At 34.3% G+C, this 23348-nt stretch overlaps 9 protein-coding genes across 9 annotated transcripts; 6 read left to right on the top strand and 3 right to left on the bottom strand.

The window, feature by feature from the left end:
- Window positions 1-722: 722 nt before the first annotated feature.
- On the bottom strand, window positions 723-1663 carry RO3G_09596 (uncharacterized protein; the record flags this gene model as incomplete). Its single annotated transcript, XM_067664181.1, has 4 exons — window positions 723-745; window positions 884-1084; window positions 1204-1449; window positions 1636-1663. 4 exons carry the CDS (start codon window positions 1661-1663, stop codon window positions 723-725), a joined length of 498 nt encoding a protein of 165 aa, XP_067520282.1.
- A 4718-nt stretch (window positions 1664-6381) lies between these two features.
- Window positions 6382-7324, top strand: RO3G_09595 (uncharacterized protein; the record flags this gene model as incomplete). The annotated part of the gene is made up of 2 exons (XM_067664180.1): window positions 6382-7165; window positions 7314-7324. 2 exons carry the CDS (start codon window positions 6382-6384, stop codon window positions 7322-7324), a joined length of 795 nt encoding a protein of 264 aa, XP_067520281.1.
- Window positions 7325-9072: 1748 nt separating this feature from the next.
- On the bottom strand, window positions 9073-9923 carry RO3G_09594 (uncharacterized protein; the record flags this gene model as incomplete). Its single annotated transcript, XM_067664179.1, has 2 exons — window positions 9073-9256; window positions 9790-9923. The coding sequence occupies 2 exons, from the start codon at window positions 9921-9923 to the stop codon at window positions 9073-9075; spliced, it is 318 nt and encodes a 105-aa protein (XP_067520280.1).
- Window positions 9924-10325: 402 nt separating this feature from the next.
- RO3G_09593 (uncharacterized protein) lies at window positions 10326-10469 on the top strand (the record flags this gene model as incomplete). The annotated part of the gene is made up of 1 exon (XM_067664178.1): window positions 10326-10469. One exon carries the CDS (start codon window positions 10326-10328, stop codon window positions 10467-10469), a length of 144 nt encoding a protein of 47 aa, XP_067520279.1.
- Window positions 10470-11467: 998 nt separating this feature from the next.
- Window positions 11468-13174, top strand: RO3G_09592 (uncharacterized protein; the record flags this gene model as incomplete). Its single annotated transcript, XM_067664177.1, has 7 exons — window positions 11468-11907; window positions 11970-12009; window positions 12143-12249; window positions 12318-12443; window positions 12500-12726; window positions 12871-13007; window positions 13151-13174. The coding sequence occupies 7 exons, from the start codon at window positions 11468-11470 to the stop codon at window positions 13172-13174; spliced, it is 1101 nt and encodes a 366-aa protein (XP_067520278.1).
- Window positions 13175-14970: 1796 nt separating this feature from the next.
- On the top strand, window positions 14971-17242 carry RO3G_09591 (uncharacterized protein; the record flags this gene model as incomplete). Its single annotated transcript, XM_067664176.1, has 4 exons — window positions 14971-15853; window positions 15917-15987; window positions 16042-16751; window positions 16807-17242. 4 exons carry the CDS (start codon window positions 14971-14973, stop codon window positions 17240-17242), a joined length of 2100 nt encoding a protein of 699 aa, XP_067520277.1.
- Window positions 17243-17310: 68 nt separating this feature from the next.
- On the bottom strand, window positions 17311-17954 carry RO3G_09590 (uncharacterized protein; the record flags this gene model as incomplete). Its single annotated transcript, XM_067664175.1, has 2 exons — window positions 17311-17585; window positions 17633-17954. 2 exons carry the CDS (start codon window positions 17952-17954, stop codon window positions 17311-17313), a joined length of 597 nt encoding a protein of 198 aa, XP_067520276.1.
- Window positions 17955-19634: 1680 nt separating this feature from the next.
- RO3G_09589 (uncharacterized protein) lies at window positions 19635-19763 on the top strand (the record flags this gene model as incomplete). Its single annotated transcript, XM_067664174.1, has 1 exon — window positions 19635-19763. One exon carries the CDS (start codon window positions 19635-19637, stop codon window positions 19761-19763), a length of 129 nt encoding a protein of 42 aa, XP_067520275.1.
- A 1627-nt stretch (window positions 19764-21390) lies between these two features.
- RO3G_09588 (V-type proton ATPase subunit B) lies at window positions 21391-23258 on the top strand (the record flags this gene model as incomplete). Its single annotated transcript, XM_067664173.1, has 7 exons — window positions 21391-21475; window positions 21523-21578; window positions 21634-21732; window positions 21784-22304; window positions 22363-22637; window positions 22702-22889; window positions 22944-23258. The coding sequence occupies 7 exons, from the start codon at window positions 21391-21393 to the stop codon at window positions 23256-23258; spliced, it is 1539 nt and encodes a 512-aa protein (XP_067520274.1).
- Between the last annotated feature and the right edge of the window lie 90 nt (window positions 23259-23348).

The raw sequence follows: 23348 nt of genomic DNA, 5'->3' as shown, positions 1-23348 counted from the left end.
AGATTGTTTAAACTTGACGAGTAACCAACAACGAATATTTTTCCCTTTTGGCATCTTTTTCTCGATATCTTCTTGACAAAGCATATATTTTGTTTTTCATTCTTTTCAGATCTTTCTGATGTTCTTTTTCAACTTGCCTTTTTCCTTTTCTTTTTGCTGTTTTTCTCACCACTGTCAATAAGAATATTTGCTGTCTCGTCATTGGTTCTCTGACACCCTTGATAATCATGGAATCTGAAAGACGCAAACTTGAATCCATAGAATTCAAGAAAATGATCCAGTTCTTTCAGTGTTTTTTGCAATAGTCTTTATAGGTATCTTAACATGTAATTTTTACACTTGGAAGGCTAATTACAATTTCTTTTATGCCTTTTTCTGTCTTCAACTTATCTTCATATTTTTGTCTACGATAAGAGCCTGAATAGCATCTCCTTTCTTTTGTACTGCGTCTTCGTATCTGATTAGAGTCGTTTTCATTATTAATGGCAGCTGTAAAAACAAATTTTGGTCCTGGACTTAATGTTATTGGTTAAAAGCACTTTTCACCTTCATTTTCATTAAAGTCCTCTAGTTCCAACTTTATTTCACTACTTTTATCTTTTTTGGGCCTGGCAAATAGGAAGCAAGCACCAAAGCATCTATCTTAATATGACGGTGAAGTATATCCTTTCCATTTTCAGGCGCCTCTTGTAGGTCATTTAAACTAGTATTTGTTGTATGAATTAGTATATAGTATCAGATACATCTATGTTGAAAGTTAATGCTTATGTATGTATGCATGTCTTTTATGGACAAGTTTACTGAAACCAAAAGCATTGTGAAGCATTCTGAGCATGCCATTCTAATCATTTGTACTAACAGTTGATTGTTTAGTGTTACTTACCAATGGTTTGGTATTTATAGTTATATATCTCCACTGGAAACGGGGGATTGAAAAAAAAAATTATCCGTGGCATGGATCTTTGACCTTCACAACTTTTGGCCTCTTGTTCGACTTGACCAGCAATATATGCCAGAGCTGGTATAAGTTGGGCAGGAGCAGCAGACAAATTCTCGGTTGTAGATGCCATGATCGTTTGTTCTTCTAGTTTGTTGCAAATATAATCAATTTATCTTTTGAAGAGAAATCCGGCCTCGAATTAATCAAAAGCAAGCACAATTGGACGGTTCCCAAAGCTGGAATTAGTCGTTACACTCCCGTACTATGCTGAGAGATTGTGTACCAAAAATTTTTGAACATATAATTGAGATGAGCCAATTCTTTGTTGTTCACCAAGAAAAAGTTGTCAAATAATTGTGCTCTAAATAGTTCATTTCTAATAAAGCCAGATAGCCTGAGGGCTTGCTCAATGAAAACATCTTTATCCTGTGGCCTTATAGGAGATGACAAGTAAAATTCTCTTGTATATTGTTCAAATCCATTCCTCAATTTTTCTGCTGTCACTTCATCTACGGTTTTGTTGTGATATTCGCACCCTTTGGGTCTTGAATTCCTGTGTTCCTCTTTGCCACATTTACTACACTTGAATATTTTTTTTATCTTGCTTCTCGAATTCTAATCGCTACCTCTTTCCTTTTGACTCTGCTACTTTTATTTTCTAGCCATACTTTTCATCTTAACACTTTCTTTTTTACTATCTGTGTATAACGACAAGTTAGTCATATTTTATCAACTGCTATAAACTACTTCCTTTATAATAAGCAGGACAAGCATTGAATGTTTTAGTTTTATGGCCATGCTGATTACAATCTTTGCATATCTTTTGCTCTATTTTCATAATGAAGTATATCTTTTAGTAAGGTATCAACTGCGCATTAAATCTTTTAATTTAAGAGCACTTCCAATGTTCTTTGCACGTTTAGATCTAATCTTTTGCCTAAAATAATCAATTGCTACTTTGATGTTTTAATAGCACAAATATTTTTCTTAGAAAAGAGCATATCATGAGTTTGATCTTTTAAGGCCTATATCTACGAAGATTTTTAATCAAACAGCATTGGCCAATAAAAGTATTTAGTGATGGAAAAGCATTTATAACAATATGACATTCGAACAGAATCTTCACAAAAAAAAATAAAAAATAAAAATAATTCTTGATTTATCTGTATGAAGTGAATGGAAACAGAAAATTGATTTTGCTTTTACCAAGAGTAAATAGATGGTGCATAATTACAAATTGAAATGTCGCCTGCCATTAGCGTTGGATAATCATATGATAAATAACACTGCCTTCCTTTCCAAAGATGAACAAAAAAGTACTATTGATGAGACTTGAAGGACCAAGAATGATCTACTCTTGAGACGGTTTGTTGATTCTGAATAGATATTCCTAAATGAAGGGTCGCTATCTCACTATTGATGTTATTCCTATACATGAATCCGAAGATATAGCAAAGCATATTATGTCTCTAATATATCGTCATGTTTATTCCTTTCATATTCTTCTGAGCCCAAATCAAATGAACAATTCTGGTCTGTATCTAAAAGTAAAATTAAGAGCAGTACGTTTCTGGAGAAAAGGAACGAGTTAATTGTTTTAAAAGCTAACGTTAAGCAATTTGTAGGATTTATACTATTAAATTAGGCGATTATATAGTTGTAGATAAGCTTAAACAGAAAATAGAAAACAAATTCTATGGTACTTTTTATACTTTATAAATGCGCGATTAAAGATACAGTTGATCTATTGCTTTTTATATCAAAGAAAAATATAGGAGTCTCAAACATGACGTATTGATTAAATTCTGTAAAAATTTAGAGTGGATAGGGTTTGTCATTCATTTTGAATTTTAGCATTGATATTTCATTTCCTTGTTCATTTTGAAAAGAATAGAAAAGATGAGTTATTTTGAGCTTATTTTCTCTGTAAAAATGCACGAATAATTTGTGAAAAATGTGTATTAAGGAGGAATATAGGGCTTCTTTCCGCTTTCCATCACTTTCTATAGATCTTACCATATTTGGAAGTCCTCGCTATGCATCATAACAAGCAAATCCAACAACTGCAGGCAGAATTGGCTATTGTCCATGCTGAGATACACAAGCCACAACAAGAGAATACTTTCTTGCGGAAACATCTTGCTATAAAGCCGTCAACTACAGACATCCTACCTTCTTTATCTGGATGCATCACATCGCCTATCGTTTCCTCTCTCCCTTATAACTCTCCCACCCATCTAAGCGTCCCCTTCATCGCCTAAGTTTGCCAATCATAAACGTAGTAATTCCCAATCTAGTCCATCTGTTATTTCCAGGCAATTTTCTTCACTTGCTGAATCAACAGGCTTTAAGATCATCCATGTACCTTTTCGACGTCGCCTCTCTCTACAACAATTGCACTCCAACCTTCGCAGATTACATATTAACACTCATCAAAATTTAGATATTCATTATTTAGATAGAAATTTAATCAGTTTCCTGATTCGAGTTGGTTATAAAACCGATCTTCGTTCACGATCGAGCAAATTCAACATCACAGTCCGTGACGACTTCGATCATTTAGACCCTTCAATAATTCGCGACTCTACTCTTGTCAATGAACCCATGGGCTGTAAAATACAACGTACTCGCAATGTGTTCCTTCATCGAATCTGTATCACCCTGCAGCTATTCAAGACTCATATTTATAGTGCTGTTGCCAACTTCTTTGTCCAATCTGACCTTATTGACCTAGGATACTTAGCGTCATATGACCTTGTTCTGCTATACATGTACCACACAGGACATATCCTTGACCATGTATAGACTCCGTAAAGAAATGTCCAACGTGTTTACCCAACCACTTGTGCCATCCTTTATGTGCCTAACTACCTACTTTACCCAAGGGATCTGCCTACATCGTAAGCCCACCTCAGGCAAAGATTGCCCCAGATCTCACACTGATGTCTATGGTACTTCTTTCCCTCCTTACTGGTTCACTTTCTTTTTTTGCCCTTGCTCCCATTAGGGTTTTTTTTAGTTTCTTTTATATCTTATTTGATCTGGCTTGGGCAATTATGGTATCTTGAAACACCGCGTGCTCATTTAAGCCTTTAAATATAATATCTTATTTAAAGGTATTACAGAGAAAAAAAATCCATCAAGACGATGCTACACCTTAAATAACTGCCTTCCATGCAACAAAGTGCTTGTATTCCCCAATATCAATTCCTTCTACGGTCTTTTACGCTTCCGGATGATACCCTTCTTTTTGCTTATTGAGCCATCTCCGTCACTCTAATAGTCATTCATAGTAGTATACACTTCCAAATTCACATTTATGAAAAAGATAACTAATTCATCCTGAGTTACTAGATCAACGATCTTTAAAATTATCCAACAACAGTTTCAGCAAGACAGCCTCTATCAAAAAGGCTCTTTCTGTAACTCCACATTCCTTTGCCAATGTCGATCAATTGTATCCCTAGACTTTATCTTGCTGCTGCCAATGACCAGAATAGAAGGAAGTCGCTTTTCACGTTGGTGTCTAGACTAACTATCTTGAAAGTACGCCAAGGTCTTACATTTTTCATCCTTCACAGACACTTACAAAATTCTACTCCATTCATTGTTTCCATATGAATCATCGACCACAATTACCTGAAACAATATCCGATCTCTTGTGCTTCCTTCCGAACAAAGCATGTAATAGAACATCACAATGATTCCAAGGCACCCTTCCTTGGTTTCTTCTATGACCTGCTATCCAAACCATACTCCATGAGTTCGATTACTTGTACCATTAAAAATTCCGACTTCACCATCACCTCATCCTGGGCAAAATTTTCTCGATTGGCCTCCTACCTATTCTCGCTAGAGTTTCTTACATTTATTACCGGTTCTTTCCCTAGAATATTTCTACCCTTGACCGCATAAGGAGTTCTTGATTTCCATTTATTTCTCCATCTGACACAGGTGAAAGGATTAAAAATAAAACACCATACGCCCATTTGAATTTGAATTTTATCTGTAAATAAAGTGAATGTTTAAAGGTATTTAGAAGAAAACAAAATAATTTCACAATATCAACAGTTAAAACAACATTTAGCCAATTAGAGTCTATTAAGGACTTATAGCTTGCTGGAATTGACAAGAATAACATAAGGTGTCTGAAGTGTATTAAAAGAAAGAACATGTTTAAAATATGTAAGAAAATTAAAGAAGATGTTGAATTAACGCGTAAGTTTAGCTTCTCAGCATATTTCATATCAAAAGTACAAAGTCACAGGTTAGTTAAAAAAAATATGCCATTTTTGTCCTAAAATACCAGTAATTACAGATGAAAAACTATCGGGACAACTTTCCAGAAAACTTCCGCTATACCTGGAGCTAAACATTTTAGTACTAGAGCAAAATGATCAATGGTAAAATCAATAAATGCAATTGATATGCTACCATTAATAATATTTTAATCTACTACGATAATAAAATCAAAAGTCTTCATCACGTAATAAATCATATACGAACAATGTAATACAATTTGATGCAATTTTTTAATGAGATAAATTTAAAAAAAAAAAAGAATATAAAAATATCTAATTTTTTATATAAATGTTTATTGTTTCGATCAAAAATTAAAGGTTACACTACAAAGTGGAGTTCATTAAACGTTGCAGGAGATAATGGAAGATGCATTTAATGTTGCAGTGTATACCAGACTCCGATGAATAAAAGTTTTGAAATGTTAAAAATAAAGATAAGAACATCATCTTAATTACAGTCACTTTATACCTAAAATGAAATACACGATTTTGCCTTAGCAAGAACATAATTTATAACCTGATTACAGCAAGTGGAAAATGGAGTGACCTCCTTATTTTATTATTTTGTACACAAAAAATTTCTATAATTATAGATCGATTGTTACACTCTAAGCTTAAATAAAACTTTTGTTCTCATGTAAAACTCCCGGTGAAAGCAATTGTAAGCATCAGTCATCCTTTTTATCTGTTCAGTCTATTTGTCTCACAAACCAAGCATTGGAGCACGTGTGTCAGAAGAAAATGAGGCACATTCATTTCGCTACCCGATAAAACTTCCATTACTTGACTTACCTCTCATTTGTTAAAAGCATCTATCTTGGATATATAGAAGCTATGTTGATAAACCTCTTATATTATTAACTTTAAAAACTTGTAACAATTGGTTATTAATTATTAACATTGTATCTTTAAAGATAACTTAATAAAGCGATTTAGGGAGGAGTCGATCTTTGCATGTATTAGACATCAATGAAACGGTAATACAAGTAAAGAGGTCATAGGTTATCTCGATAAACTAATGTACAACCACAGTTTTATTTATAGCTTATAAATCTAACATTTTCCCTTTTTGTTTCTTTCATACCTTTCCTTTTTATATTTTAGTCCCTAATATCTTGTAGATACAGCCTAAGCACATTAATGTCAAATAATCACATTACAACCACTATTGTCAATAATGACAATGCTGAAAATGTGAATTACCTAAATATCTTTTCACAACCACAGTATAATACCATCAATAACAAACCGCCTTCTATACTACCAACCAATATATTCATGCCCCCTCCGCCTCCCTTTATTATTCCTCCATTGACGTTTGATGAAGATCTATCCAGAACTCGAAAACGTACGAGAGCAACACCAGAACAACTGGCCATTTTAGAAAAATCATTCAATGTTAACCCTTCGCCAAATAGCCGAGTTCGTGAACAACTGTCCCTTCAGCTTGGTATGACTGAAAGATCTATTCAAATATGGTTCCAAAATCGTCGAGCTAAAGTAAAGAATCAAACAAAGCGGTCAATGCAAATGCAAGATAGAAATTTTCATATGCAGCAGCAGTATGCAGCTAGCGCGGCTACTGCAGCCTGTCAAGCTTCTGGAGCTCACCAGCAGCAAGGTTCTCTTGATCCTAATTTATACAACTATTATTATCAATATTATCTTAATCATATACAACAGCAGCAACAATTAAGCAAAACATCAACTACAGTTAATATTCCAGCAGACGTCAGATTTAATGATTCAATCTACACTACTGAGAACGGTGCTGAAGCAGCAGTTGAAATTATTATCCCCTCTTCTGTTCCTGTGTCGCATTCTTTTCCTGTTCCAGCAAATCACTGGGTTCATAATACTTATTCTTCTATCCCTGATTTAACTTTATCGGCATCAACATCAAGTTCACCTGATGTTTTTAAAGGTGATTATAAAAAACATTCAACCAGTGAACGAATTAGGGCACATTCGGTTGGTCCTTATCCTTACTACCATCGCAACAAATGGATTCAACAAGAAAGGCATTCATCTATGGGGCCGCCCTCTTCTAGCCCATCATATGTTGTTTCTAGTGGTGCAATAAACGATCGCTTTTATAATCCAGTGATCTTAGAGGAACCAATTAATTCTTGCTTAATAACAGGTAAGAGCATAATAAAAGTGTTAGCTAATTAAATTAAAGTAAATACATAGATTTATCCAATAAAAGATTCAACTTGGCAGCACAAACATTACAAATTGGTACATGGAAAAGAGTCTGTGAACTAAATTGCAAGCTTGATGTATCCACTCGTACACTGATTTGGTGTATTGGTGATGGAAATCAGCAACATAAATTCCGGATGGATATTAGCTTAGACCTTGTACAATTTATTCGGATGAAAGATAATACGTTGGAGATTTTTATTAGCACACCTGAGCTTATCCAATTTTACATGTCTAACGTGTCACCTAAAACCGAGTGGATTCAATGCCATGATTTTACTCAGGATAGGCAAGGATCTTCTGAAAATTTACATGTACTTACTGGGTGCTATTTACAATCAGAATTCATGGAAGTCGTAACACAGATTCCCGAGCTTCAGTCGTTGCTTATCAAAAGTGATGAAGATGGAGTAATGAACAATCTACTATTACTTCAGAGCTTACATATACCGAACCAATAAAATAAAATTTATATTCAAAAGTTCATGTTTTTAAATAAAAAAAATAAGTTTGTATTTCTAATGATTATAACCGTAAGCTCTTAAAATGAAATTTTCATTGATGTTGTATGTATTTGTTATCAACTTTTTCATAATAATTTGTTAATTTAGTAAAACGCCTTCGTTATAAAAGAAGGTAATCACTGTTTTGATTGCTTACGGTATACACCATTTCCGGAAATAGATTGCACAAATACAGAAAATCTTTGCACACATAAAAAATCCAGATTGCATGGATGTCATTTTTGGATTGCACGCTGACCGAACTCGCTTTGCACACATAAAAAGTAAAGATTACATAACCTCTGAATTGCTTATTGCACAACTGTGCAATCTTTTACAAAGGCTCTTTAAACAAGTTGGTAGTTTTGAATCTGAATAACGACAGAATTCTCAAAGATCCTCCAAATAATAGACATTGTTACAAGTTTCAGTTATTCTTTAAATATTATAAGCTTATACATGTGACAGAGGGTGCAATACACCAATAATAATAAGGCAAGGCAACAATCACTTAAAGACCGGTCATCGGTGTCATACTGGTACCTAATCACTCCTTTATAGCGAAAACTAAAAAGAAAGGATTATTAAAAAATATATATATAAATCACAACTAATTAGAAATGGACAATGACTATGGCATAATTGGGTGGCCGACTTTTAAGGTTTTAGGTGGTTAACATTCCACATAATAATAAAAATGCAAGAATTTAACCAAGTGCCTTACCACAGAGGCGAGGAGGTTAATCACCTTTTCTCTTTATTTGTTCTCTTCATAAAAAACAAACAAATCCTAAACATGTCCGAGCTTGCAACCAGTAAAGAAAACTTCATATTTAGCTTATTCACCTTGTCTCTTAGCAAGAATAACGACCCATATTTTGTTTCTAGATTTAAAAGAATTTTTTCTAAAAAAAACCAACAGGTCCTCATTAACTGGATTTATAAACTATGATCAGGGAAAATACAAGCAGTCCATTGTTGAATAGCTTGAAGGCTTCAGTTCTCTTGAAGACGCAAAAAAGTCATTTATAAAAAAATTTACCGCTACTTACGAAGAAACATGTCCAAGGTTACCAAAAAAGTTCTGTAGCAATGTTGATCTGAGTCCTCTCTTTGTAGAGGCTCAACTTAATAAAAGAGCCATGATTGAGAGTATGAAAACCTTGAATGGAGCGATCTGCACCGCGTCTCTTAAGACCAAGTACACGTTGTCAAAAAGGTCAGAACCTAGTTCGTCAGGAGTATCAGAGCCAAGTTCACCAAGAAGATCAGAAACACGCTCTACCAACCGACCCTCAATTTTTGATCTATTCGAGGAATATATTAAAAATTGCAAAAAAAATGTCCCAGAAAAGAGGCTTTGATCTTGAAACCGAAATCCATAAGCTTCTGTAAATATTTCAACAATCAACACATCATTTAGTTAACATCATATTCTTGTAGTGATTCCAAAGATATCATTTACTTAAAAAAATGAAATTGACAAGGAGTTGATTGATTTGGTTGGCACCGTCCAAATTTCCAATTTCTTAGACAATGTTTTAACAACGCACTTGGACCAAGCGGTCAGAATTGATGATCATCTTTTTTTTTTTTTTTTTTTTTTTTTTTTTTTTTTTTTTTGTAGGATATTTGATTTATTAGTTAAATAAATAAAATGTAAAAGGAAAAAGGTCACACGTCACAGTGAGTGGTGTGCTTTTAATGAAGACGGAAAAGCTTGAGTTTTTAAGAATAGTAGAAATGAGTTGAGGCCGTGATAATGGGATATGTCGAAGATATATTGCCATTGAGCACGCCAGTGAAGAATAGATTTTGTTTAAGGTTAAATAAGTCACACATCGTATTGGGTGATGTATTCTTAGTGAGGATTGGACGTCCCAATTTTTTCAAAAGCTGTTGTGACAATACGTTCAGGTAAGAGAGGAAAATCATCAAAGATGTATCGCCAATGTGTTGATCATCTTTATTCATGTTTATGCAACATATTAAGGGTTGGGTTTAAATATACATACTCCGATGTCACAACTACAGTAGTCGCTCTATTTAAGGGTAGCCAGAATTTCTGGAATATCCACCCTTAAATAGAACATACTCCTAAATCGAAATTCGTGGCTGTCAAAGAATTGAAATTACTTGATATGTATTGTAGCTGCATTATAGATATGTTTGTACAACATGTTTCCACATAGGCTACTGTCGGTTGGTATAGATTTGGTAATTGAGTAAGGACATTAACAAATCAAAGCTTACATTTAAGACTTGATCAAAGTTACTGGAAGGATAATATACGAGTTGTAGACTCAAAATAATTTTGATGAGAATAAAAATATGACATCAAAATTTATTTTCTTTGTTTAGATTGTATATAAAAAAATGTCTAATAATAATAAACGTGTACGTCTTTCTTTCTCAAAAATTGAGCTTTTGGATCAAAGTGCTACTAGCCAATTTAATCAAACAGAATTAGGTGAATGGGCTATAAAGAAATTCAATTTAGATCAACTACTTGTCCAATAGACTATATCACACATACTCAAAAATGCTGAAATGTTATATAGTAATATTAATGTTGTTAAGAATGGCAAAAGTCTAAAAACAACACGCTATCCTCAACTTGATGAAGTAGTAGAGTTTGTTGCAGACTTGAACAATAACAATCTGCCAGTCAATCGAGACTCAATCCTTCGATATGTAAGACCTATTGCTTGAGTGAAGTATAGAATCCCAGAAAATGAAATTTCATTTTCCTCTGGATGGCTCACCAAACTTTTTAAACGAATTGAAGTAAAATTCAGGACAATGCATGGTGAAAGTGCTTCGGTAGACATCTCTTCTGTAAACATTCAGAACGAATTGAGGAAGATAAAAGAACTTCTTGGGCCATATGATCCTGCAGATATCATGAGCTTTGATGAAACAGGTTTATATTACCGGCAACCACCAAAAAGAACCATATGTTCCGAGTCGCTTGATGGTCTAAAAAAGTAAAACTCGTCTGACAGTTGGATTGCTCTGTAACTCGGATGGGATTTACAAAGAGAAATCAATTGCTATCGCACAACACAGGAGCCCCGAATGTTTTAAAGCAAGAGCTAATTTGTTATCCATGGTTGCAATTGGAAAAACACATGAAATTGAATACCATTATTCTACTAATGCTTGGATGACAGCATACATGAAAAAGTTAAATGTTGCCTTTGGAAGACAGAATTGAAAAATTGCTCTTCTTTTGGATAATGCGTCCGTTCATAAAATAAGAATTCCGCTCAACAATATTAAATTGATATTTCTCCTAGCAAACGCGACTAACAAGCTAAAGGCTCTTGATGCAGGTACCTTATTATTTGTTGATAAAATGCTATATAAGCTGTCTTTTTGTTTTACAGTTTTCTCATTCATATTTTGTATACATAGGAATCATTGACAACTTTAAAGCACACTTCCGAGCCCAGCAGTACGACCGTGCTTTATGTCTGTATATCAGTAAAAATTTGGATAATCCAAATGTTTACAAAATGGATCAAACTCAGGCTATGTTTTTTCTAGCTAATGTATGGCTTAAAGTAAAACCAGAAACAGTAAATGGAATGCTCCCAGACCTCCCTAGGAACTTTGACAACAAAGTTGCTGATGTTAGTCAGTGGAACCTTGAAGCAGTTGAAAGCGAGATGATAGTATGTTATACAACAAGCACTACTAATAATGAAGAAACGGCAGAAGGCAACATAGATGAAACAGAAGAAAATGACAACACAGAGCAAGATAAGCAGTGTGTTGATATAGTAGAGTGTAAAAAACGGTTGAGAGAAGACTATGAAACTATTCTCATGTACGAAGTTCCTTTGGACGACCTTGATCGTAAATTACATCGCCGAATTCGAATGAAATTGGCTAACTCTTGTGCTGAATTAAATAAGTCAAAAGAGCAAACAGATCTTCGATCTTATTTTACAAAGTAAAAAATTTATTGTTAGAGTACTCCAAAAAACTATCACTTATAAAAATTTTTCTATTTAGTGGTAAAACTTTTTGCGTTGCACCCATAAATAGAAGAATGGTATAGTAGTATTTATGCTGGGGACCTATGCCGCTCTTTAGAAATACACCAATAAATGGAAAATACCCTTAAATCAGATACCCTTAAATAGAGCGATTACTGTAACAATGTTAACAATGTTAATCTAATATAGGGAATCATTAGTAATAAAGAGAGATACGAGATAAAAATGGAAATAATATCGCTTTACAAAAATGCTGACAGAAAAGATACATTTGCTTTGGATATACTTTTAAATTGGTAAGTGACTATGATAACAATCTTGATTGATTCGAGGAAATATTTAATAGCTCTTGTTTACTATACAGTTTGAATAAACTTCCCGATTTCGAGTCTGACGCACCTGTTGGTGAGATGGAGCTCATCACCAACTTCTTGGATCCAGTATTCTCACCCGTTTTTCATAGTCCTCAGAAAAAGATAGCATTGAAATGGTAAACAGTATCACCAATTTTTTTTTTATTTTATTTGTTATTGAGCTCTTTTATAGGCTCAATCGAAATGAAACTAATACGAGCGCTTCAAGACCGAATGGTGTCTTCAGCAGTACTTCGTATAAACATTCTGGCGCTGTTGCTTCGGGATACTGCGAAGTCAAACCAAGTGACGTCAATGATTTTCATTTGGTTTACAAAGACCTTTACAGGCTAGCCATGTTTTCGAAGACAATGTTGGAAAGAACGTCTTACCAAATGGTTATCTGCGTGCAGGCAGTTGGTAAGTTGTATAAAAACTTTAATATGATGATGGTTTGCAATGTTGACATCAAAAATAATTTGTCAGGGTACGACTGTTCATTCTATTGTCTGTCTCAAGCAACAAGTGAGATAACCCTAATGGTTGAACTTTTTTCGCTTAAAGTACCCAAGGAAATTGAAAGGCTGTATGATATGCTGCCCAAAATCGATAACCTGAAGCAACTTTGTGAACTCTACTACACATGTGATTCTCAATATAAACATGAAATACCCCAAGCTCATGTTGATGACTTCACGGATGTAATAAATCCAAAAAAAAAAGAAAAAGTAGCAAAAATCATATTACACTATCATTCAATTAATCAATAAAATGAAATGTATAACGATTATCTAATTTTAAGCCTTGAAATATAACGCGTTTGTTTATGTATACTAACTCTTAGAGCACTGAAAAGCAATCTTTTTGAAAGTTAGTAAAGTTTTGAACAGCAGTTTTGATCTGATTTCGCAATATCTCATACAAATTCAATTGCTCTGTATAGAAGAGCGGCCCATTACCATTAAGCTGTGTGACTTTCTCAATAATAAAGAAGGTCAGAAACTTTTTCACACTTAACAATTACTCTGTATTAATAAACTACCATACTCTTATGCCCAAATCACATATATATTCATTTATTTCTCTTTTCCTCAACTGGTTAAATAAATGAATCCATTATTAATTGTTGACTTGATCCTCCAGGAAGATGTAGATCTACCAGACGATTGAAATTACTTTTCTTACAAAGAAAATCGTTTTTGGACTCTCATGTCTGAAACTGACCTGTTACCAAACATCCAGGGCCCTCTCTTGTCTCAGTCCACCAGAGTAGTGAATTGTGCTGGCATGCACTTTTACTACGTTTACAATCATCCTGTACAGGCACTTCGCCAGATTCATCACTCAGTTGTATTGGAGAGAAATTGATTTGCTTCGCGGCATTATCGAGAGCCAAGCATATGGTGTTATTTTATTGATTGGCAATCATTGTGCCCAGTTTCTGTATGATTGGAATACAGCTCATGGAATCAACGAATATGTGGTAGTAGCGGCTGTGAAGGCAAAGATAAAGTCCAAAAGAAAATTAAAGACCGTGGTAAAAACACACTGAACGATGGCTACACTAAAGAACAATTGCAGAAAGTCAATGTAATGCTCCTATACATATTTCGGATTGCGAAGCTAATTGCAAGTCGCGGATATGAATATGTATATACACCACCATACTTCCCAGAGCTCAATCAGATTGATAATTTATGTTCTGTGGTCAAAAGCAAGATGAGAAGAGAATAACTATTAAAAGAAGAAATATCAACTACCAGAATAACCGAAACTTGTAACAATGTCTATTATTTGGAGGATCTTTGAGAATTCTGTCGTTATTCAGATTCAAAACTACCAACTTGTTTAAAGAGCCTTTGTAAAAGATTGCACAGTTGTGCAATAAGCAATTCAGAGGTTATGTAATCTTTACTTTTTATGTGTGCAAAGCGAGTTCGGTCAGCGTGCAATCCAAAAATGACATCCATGCAATCTGGATTTTTTATGTGTGCAAAGATTTTCTGTATTTGTGCAATCTATTTCCGAAAATGGTGTATTTCAAACATTTATGTGTAAAAATTTCTCTAATCAGTCATCCCAAATGCCGCTAAATAAATTGTCTTGTTCATATTATTTATTTTAAATGAATGATGCTTTCAAGTCTAAGATTACTCATTCGTAAGCAGAAAAGAAATCTTGGTGTTTAAAGTGTAAACTGAGTTACTTCTTGTTGACAACATGAAGCATACACGAGAGTAGCACTTCTTAATTTTTAATTTTTGCACTCATTATTATTGTATAGTAGTTATTTTTAAGCTGTAATAGACATTTTTCTAATGAAAGATATTTTTATGATGTGCTAAAAATATTATAAAATTTTACGTAGGACCTTTTTTGATTTTTCTTCAGTAGCTGTACAATTTTCTTAGGATATGCTAATAAAGTTACTATCATTAGAGAATTAGAGAAAGGTTCTTATTATCTGCAGTATGATGTGCACTATGCTACTATGGTGTTTTCGAAATAAAGCATCAGCAACCCCATATCAGCTAAGTAGCTTATTCCGAAAATACTGTGTGACACCCTGTCTGTGGTTTCACAATATATAATGCCCCTTCTTGACTCCTTCTCGCGTTTCTTTTTCTTTCTTTCTTTTTTTTTGCATATAAAAATATATCAATAATGTCAGAAACCGAAAGAAGGCTTACCCAAAGCTCACCCATACCAACAAAAATCACTTCAAGTTCTACAACGGAAGAGACACGTCTTTTGGAGACGACTGCTACGAATTATAATTCCCACAACAGCCAAACAGTGATTGAAATAACGGAGCAACTTCCGAGCAAACAATCATCGACTAACACGGTCACTCCATCTAGTCAACCTACTGTAGCTACTGATCAATTAATAGAAAAAATTCAAGATATTCTCGTGTTTAGTGAAATTAAAAAAAATCTAAATCATAAAAGCGTAGTTCCTAAGCGAAATATTACTAAGGACGAAGCAGATAGTAGTAGCAGTGATAGTGGTGGTGAGAGTGATACTGATAGTGGTGACTCACACCATTTGCTGAAAAGAAAATTCAGTGAATGGTCCATTGATCACAAACCGAAATTCATTAAACACTTGAGAAAAAGGGACTTCGCCATTGATGCTTTAAAGTTTGCAACAGATAAATGGAAAGAAAGGCATGGTTGGCTCCCAAACCAAAATGAAGCTTTGCTTCATAATAGTGACACCAAAGTTACTGTAACGACAACTCAGAATACAGACCAAGCTATGAATAACACGACCGTTGATGAAGGACAAAAGACAAAAGAATATCAGCATTTACCCTCTTCTGCTGAAAGCATCTTTGGTATTGCAAAAAATGCTTCTGTTTGTGCTATTTTGGCATTGTTACACGAACGACGTCAGTCAAGCAGCCTTTCCACCGAAACTGATGTTTTTTTCCAATCATTAGCTTTGACAACCTTAAGCTTAGGCGTAAAGGCAAAAAGTACATCAACTGAACAAATGGTTTTGAAAGAAATCCTTGTATATAAATGGCTAGGCGGCCGTTCAGGTAAGAAAAAAAGCTTTCGATCACTGAAGCTGTACAGTTTGCTCACTTTTACTGCTCTTTTAGCTTTGGAATGGGCTGTTGAAAACAATAGTCAATTGGTATTATCTGATAAAAGAGTTCAATTAGTCATTGAGGTAACATTCTTGTATTTTATCAATATGTATAAACTATAAGTAACTTTTTTATAGGAATTGTGGAGATCGGGGCCTGATTGGCATCAGGATCCTAACCATCCAGCCAGAATCTGGTCAAATCGGATTGATCACCAACCCAGAAACTTTGTATGGATGGTTATTTCTAATACATTCTCTGATTTCTTTGCTCGTTGCGCAAGTCCTCGTTACCAGGCAATCATTGCATTGGTTTCTACCATGATATACACAAGTTTCCACCTGGCTACGCTTTCGAATTTGGACTATACTTCAGACACACCTTTTGCCTTTGAATATGTTTATTATGTGTTTATGTTCTCGGATTTGCTTTTGGAATTGATTAAGTTCATGACAAATCCGATTGTATACTTAAAAAAACTGTCGTCTTATCTCTCATTTATTACAGTTGGACTTCTAACTTCGTCTGCTATCATTCGCTTTTTTGCACTGTTAGTAGTGGAAGATGTACAAAAAGCGTACAGTTTGCTATCTGTTTCTTTTGACTTGCTGGTCTTGGCCACACCAATGATGTTTTTGCGTATCTTTGCCTCTTCGTCCGCTAATGACTTATATTGGGCTGTTGCTAAAACGAACTATATTGTAGCTCAATGCATTGTCAATAGCTTGTGGGTCTTCAGGCTTTCTTTACTTGTCATATTGGGCTTCTGGGTAGCTCTTAGCGCACTACAATATGAAGATGTTAACCCACTATCAATGTTGCGTTTTTTGGTATTAGGTGCTCTTCAGTAAGTATAATAATAAACAAACAAAAAAAAAGTAAGACTAAGATATACATGGCAGTGCACCCGAAATAGCCGATATACTTTATTATCATCCTCAAATAGCTGGAATTTTGCTTGTGTTTTATTTATTTGCTACAATTATCGTTTTAGGATCTCTTTTGACAGCGTCCTTTTTGACTACTTTGTTGGACATCTATAAACGCAAGGAAAGCATAAAAAATGAATGGGTCATCAAACGATGTTTAGGTGTAAAGCCAGCTTTGAATATGCTTATCCCAGGCGTTCTTGTCGATGTCGTATTTAGGCTCCTTCAGTGGATTTCTCATGTTGTATTCAGGCGTGAACGTTCTGAATGGATTGAAAAGATGCGCCAGGTTACTTGGTACACTGTGTACTCACCTATTATTTTGGTCATTGGGATAATAGAGTTGCTTAATGCCTTGATGTTTAATTGGAGTGTCGTATCAAAGACGTTTTCTACCCGAAGTGCTTAAAAATAGCTTGTATAAAGCAAGTGTTCAGTTTATTGTCCAGGCTGTATTGTGTGAAATAAACAAAAGAATTATCCTTTCTTGCTATTGTGAACAATATTACGAGATAATTCAATCATACTGAGTATATTAGCAAATGATTCTATGCGTTCCATGTCACAAATACTCCTTTGTGCATCTTGGATATCGAAATTTGCCGTCTCTACCTTGTCGCTTTGTTGTCGTATTTTCTTTTTTAATTCTACAAGGCGAGGCACTTTACGTTGAATATGATCTGATATTGTATAAAGCCTAAGTGAACTATCATTCAAGGAGAATAAAAAGGCTTGCAAAAATGCATCTAAGGCTAAACAAGAGGTCAGTAAGGAAAAAGACAAGCCAAGTCAAGTCTACCTTGCCCTATTTTTAGTTCAAGAGCTTTTTTTTTGTGCTCATCACTTTTGTTGTTTTTTACAGATGAAGTAGTAGAAGAAGATGAGGATGAAGAAATACTAAAAGGATTAAAGCCTGAAGTTGATATTTTTTTAGCATACAAAGATAGTTGATCAAACGATAAGGTTGGTAATGAATTAGAAGGGCTCACTGCATTTTGTGATGGAGATTGTTGTACATCTGAAGAAGACCAAGATGGTGGTATAAGGACTGATAGAGGACGTACTGAAGAAAGGGTTAGTTTGTTTTTGCCAAGATTATTTGCAGAATGCTGCTCAGTCATGTTAATAAAAATAAAAAAAAAAAAAAACTAGAAATGACGAAATTCATATTACAGGATATTAAGGCTGCTCTTATTTGGACTTCATGTCGAATTTATTTTATCTATTCAGTCCCTTGTTGATCAAAGATAAATTAAGCATGACAAGTTGGTCAGAATGGTTTGTAATGTTCGTTAAAATCTCTTGCTTGTTGAATATCGATGAAATCATTGACTGAATTACATTGTAAATAGCATAAGATCCATTGTCACAAATACAGCCAATAGAATTCAATTTTCAAAATCAATATTACCATAGATGGAACATATGTACTATTTTCAGAAAGTAATATCGCATTTTTGCAACTTTTATAATAAAACCAATATATAAAAACGACAAATCAGCGTGACATTTATTCCTAAAATCATATATGTTTAAATGATTGACTGAGCCAGGTAATGAATGTGTGAACTTTTGTTTCAATCTTTTGCCAACCAATGTTAATAAAAATGATAAAAAGCATTTGATTTTGTATTTGGCGCAACCAGACTGTTGTTTATCCCAAGTGACAAAGTCTTAAATAATTCTAGACATAGCATGATGGTCTTAGCTAAAGTTTGAATGTGTGGTCTAACGTTTTATCAAATGCAAGGAGATAGAAATCAGTAAAAGATACAGAGATGGTAAAATGCAATGTTTTGATAATACATATTTATTAAAAAATAGATAGGAAACGTTATTTTATAGATAGTATGTTCTGTATAAGTTAAATATATCTTACACATAAAATATCACTTCGAGTTGTATAAGAATAATACAGCGCTACCGATACCATTTCGCGGTTTTTTGTTTCATTTTCGCGACTTTTCAAATCCTAATTCGATGTTTTAACATTGACCAATTAATATTTAATTTTCCAGTTTATGGTTTTTCATTTTTTAAATAGCAGTTCCTATTTTCAACTATTCAAAAAGGAATATCGTTTTTTTTTTTTTTTTTTTTTTTTTTTTTTTTTTTTTTTTTTTTTTTTTTTTTTTCCCCCAGGGGGAAAAAAAGGGAAAATTTTTTTTGGGGGGGAAACTTTTTCTTTAAAAAGGGGGGAAAAAAAATTTTTTTTGGGGTTTAAAAACCCCCCAAAATTTGGGAAAAATTCGGGAACCCCAAAGCCTTGGGGTAAACCCAAAAAGGGGGGGGAAAACCTTTTAAAATTTAAAAAAGCTTTTGGGGAAAGTTTTCCCCTTTTGCCCGGGGGGCCAAAAAAGGTTTTTTTGGAAAATAAGGAAAAACCAATTTTTTTAAGGCCGCGTATTGCTCAAGGCTGGGCACAGAGATTAAGGAATGAACCTGATTGGGATGTCTATGAAAAACAAACGAACAAGGTCAATCGCAAGAAAATTAAATATAGAACGCATGAAAAAATTCCTTATCAAGTTCTTTGATAAACACCCGCAGGCGAGAATATCAGATACAATAGAAAGTTTGATGAAGTAATTTGAAAATTTCAGCTTAAGGGATACTGTTATTGTTGATTTTATATTGCATGTGTGCAATTTAACAATGAAAATGTTACCCTTCATCCTGTGGCAAGAAATGATGAGAGTAGATTTGAGGAGCATCGAGCTTGGGTAAAGCAGTGGGCAGAAAGTGACATGTATTTTTTGAGAAGTTGCGTTTTTATTGATGAATCTGTATTCAATACCAACATGAGTCCATCTACTGTCCGCTCTACACGTGATGCTCTAGTTATATTTACTACATTATTGAATAAGGCATTATCTCACTCTGTACTTGGTGCTATATCTCCTTTTGGTGCTTTGAATATTGGAATGTGAATCCCAGAGCCTCCTAAAAAAGAAAAGCAGGTAGGTCAAATTAAGCAGTTTCTAAAAGAACTACGACAGGCTATTATTTAAAATTCGTTTCAAATACATTGAATATGATGGATAAGCTACCAGAAATGAAAGGGCTTTATCTAGTTATGAACAATGTACCTATTTATATCTCAAATGAAATGGATAAGCTGATCACAAGCAGAGGATGTAAATGTGTTTATCTTCTCTCTAATTTCCCAGAGCTTAATCCAATAGAGCAATTCTGGCCGATTGTTAAAACAAAGTTAAACGTAGCAAATTTTGCGACAAAAACAACTTGAAGTCTAGGATTTCTGATACTTGTGATGACGTTCCCATTCGCTATGTTAAGGATTTTATTCAGCATTCTCTGAATCACTTTGAGAATTATCTCAACAAAGCACACATATAATAGTATATATCTTTAATAACCAACACCTCTACTTGAATATAAGTATTTCCTTTCTTTTTTTTTTGTAGAAGTTTTATATTTATTAATAATAGTACAAGATATAAAAAAAAGTCACATGTCATATTGAGAGGTGTGCTTTTAGTGTAAACTAGATCAGAGCTTTTCAAATATTGTGGAGACAATCTGTTGAGACGAAAAAGGGGTGTTATAAAAAATATACCGCCAGTGGACGCGCCATATGAAGAGACAGGTATAAGAGCTAAGAATTACCAGTTTAGTACTATCGACAAAGTTGAAGTAGCACAGATGCTGTAAAATTGATCTGACGTCGTCAGGGGAGAACTCAAGATAGGGTGAGAAACGCGAGAGGACTTCTTGCCATATTGACCACTTGAAGAGACAGTCGATAATCAAATGATGAAGGTCTTCTAATGGAGCGCAACAGAATTTGCAGATAGTGGTAACATGAGGATCAAATCTAGCAACCGTTTCTTGGCAGTGTAGTTTACCATACAAAAACCGGAACCACCAGGTTCTGGCTAAGTATTTCCTTTTGCGAAAAATAATAAACTGGAGAATTAAATCTCACTAATTGGTCAATGTTAAAACATCGAATTAGGATTTGAAAAACCGCGAAATGGCATCGGGAGCACTGTACAGATGCTTCTCTCTGCTTAAGGAAGGACTGTTTATAAGCAATCTATGTTAATGACAAAGTTTGATATGACTATAAAAAAGCAAGCTAACTAAGAACCGAGAAACACAGAATCAAAGAGTTACTCTATTAACTAAAACTAAGGAATTGCAGCCATAAAGAGATAGAGTAAAAAATTTATGCCGCTCAATGATTTTATTGTGTCAACTGTTGCCGTAACTGTTGCAGAAGGATATGAGGCTCTTGAGCAATCAGAAAAAAGCACATGAACGAAAAAAGCTGTTCATTTCTTCATCAAATCGCTTTTGAATATCTGTTCTAAGGTTGGCATGTATTAAAGTTTTGCAGAATGTATTTGAAGAAAAACAGCAGTGGGTTATCTAAATCATATTTGAGCGGTGACATAAGACCGTACTTATTCAATTACCGATGAAACTTGAAACTCTGAAAACAAACTTCTTTGCCCTCCTTTTTTTTTTTTTTTTTTTTTTTTTTTTTTTTTTTTTTTTTTTTTTTTTTTGGAAAAAACTTTTTAATACAAAATGGCTAAACCTCTTAGTGCTCGTGAAGCTTTTGAACTTCACAAGTCCGCTGTTACTAGAGATTTCATTGCAAAGCCTCGTTTAGGTAATGCAAGCAAAAAGTTAAGATAAAATGTAGCTGAAACGAAATAGATTATCGTACCGTCACCGGTGTCAACGGCCCTTTGGTCATCTTGGATAACGTTAAAGTAAGTGTTGCCTTCCAGGCTTCTAGTTTACATGATGCTTACTAAAATAAAACAGTTTCCTAAATTCTCTGAAATTGTCAACTTAACTCTACCTGATGGAACCATTCGTCAAGGTAAAGTTTTAGAGGTTCAAGGAAAAAAGGCTGTTGTTCAGGTAAAGCCATGATCATATAGAATATATAAATAAAACTTAAATGTTTGTAAGGTCTTTGAAGGAACATCTGGTATCGATGCTAAGCAAACTCATGTTACTTTCACTGGCGAAACACAACGTATTCCTGTTTCTGAAGACATGTTGGGTCGTGTTTTTAACGGATCTGGTAAACCTATTGACAAAGGCCCCAAGATCTTTGCAGAAGATTACTTGGATATCGATGGTTCTCCTATCAACCCTTTCTCTCGTATTTATCCTGAAGAAATGATTCAAACTGGTATTTCTGCTATTGATACCATGAACTCTATCGCTCGTGGTCAAAAGATTCCCATCTTCTCTGCCGCTGGTCTTCCCCATAACGATATTGCCGCTCAAATCTGTCGTCAAGCAGGCCTTGTTCAAAAGTTAGCTCCTACTAAAGGCGTTCACGATGGTCATGAAGAAAACTTTTCTATCGTATTTGGTGCTATGGGTGTTAACATGGAAACTGCTCGTTTCTTTAAACAAGATTTTGAAGAAAACGGTTCTATGGAACGTGTCACTCTTTTCCTCAACTTGGCAAATGACCCTACGTAAGCAAATTGTATATATAGCTAGTATACAGTACATTTAATTCATTTATGAAAATAGTATCGAACGTATCATCACACCTCGTCTTGCTTTGACTACTGCTGAATACTATGCTTATCAACTCGAAAAGCATGTGTTGGTTATCCTGACCGATATGAGTTCTTATGCTGATGCTTTGCGTGAAGTTTCTGCTGCTCGTGAAGAAGTACCTGGTCGTCGTGGTTATCCTGGTTACATGTACACGGATTTGTCAACCATTTATGAACGTGCTGGTAGAGTTGAGGGACGTAACGGTTCTATTACTCAGATCCCTATTTTAACTATGCCTAATGATGGTAAAACAAATAGATGCATGTAGTACAATATCTTTTGACACCTTTTTTTTTTTCTTTACTATAGATATCACCCACCCTATTCCCGATTTAACTGGTTATATTACTGAAGGCCAAATTTTTGTTGACCGTCAACTTGACAATCGTCAAATCTATCCTCCTATTAACGTGTTGCCTTCTTTGTCTCGTCTTATGAAGTCAGCCATTGGTGAGGGTATGACTAGAAAAGATCACGGTGATGTTTCTAACCAATTGGTAAAGAAATCTTTATTTCAAGTGGACTCATAATTGACTCACAATTTTTAACAGTATGCCAAATACGCCATTGGTCGTGATGCAGCTGCCATGAAGGCTGTTGTTGGTGAAGAAGCATTAAATCAAGAAGATAAATTGTCTCTTGAATTCTTGGAAAAATTCGAAAGAACATTTATTGCCCAAGGCGCTTATGAATCAAGAACTATTTATGAATCTCTTGATCTCGCTTGGTCTCTTCTTCGTATCTTCCCTAAAGAATTATTAAATCGTATTCCTCAAAACATCTTGGCTGAATTTTATCAACGTGAGCGTACCAAGAGATCAAAAGGTGTTTTCGATACAAACGATGAAGAAGCAGATGCAGAATAAATGCTTGTAAAAAAAAAAGGTATAATAAAGAGGTTTTCTATTAAAAATAAAGACAAAGAAGTGAAATGATAATCTATTTATTTGCATTAA

Source organism: Rhizopus delemar, genomic scaffold (assembly GCF_000149305.1).
Source record: "Rhizopus delemar RA 99-880 supercont3.7 genomic scaffold, whole genome shotgun sequence".
In the NCBI taxonomy this organism is placed as follows: domain Eukaryota; kingdom Fungi; phylum Mucoromycota; class Mucoromycetes; order Mucorales; family Rhizopodaceae; genus Rhizopus; species Rhizopus delemar.
The sequence above is the reverse complement of the archived record's forward strand: the minus strand, read 5'-3'. Positions and strand labels throughout refer to the sequence as shown.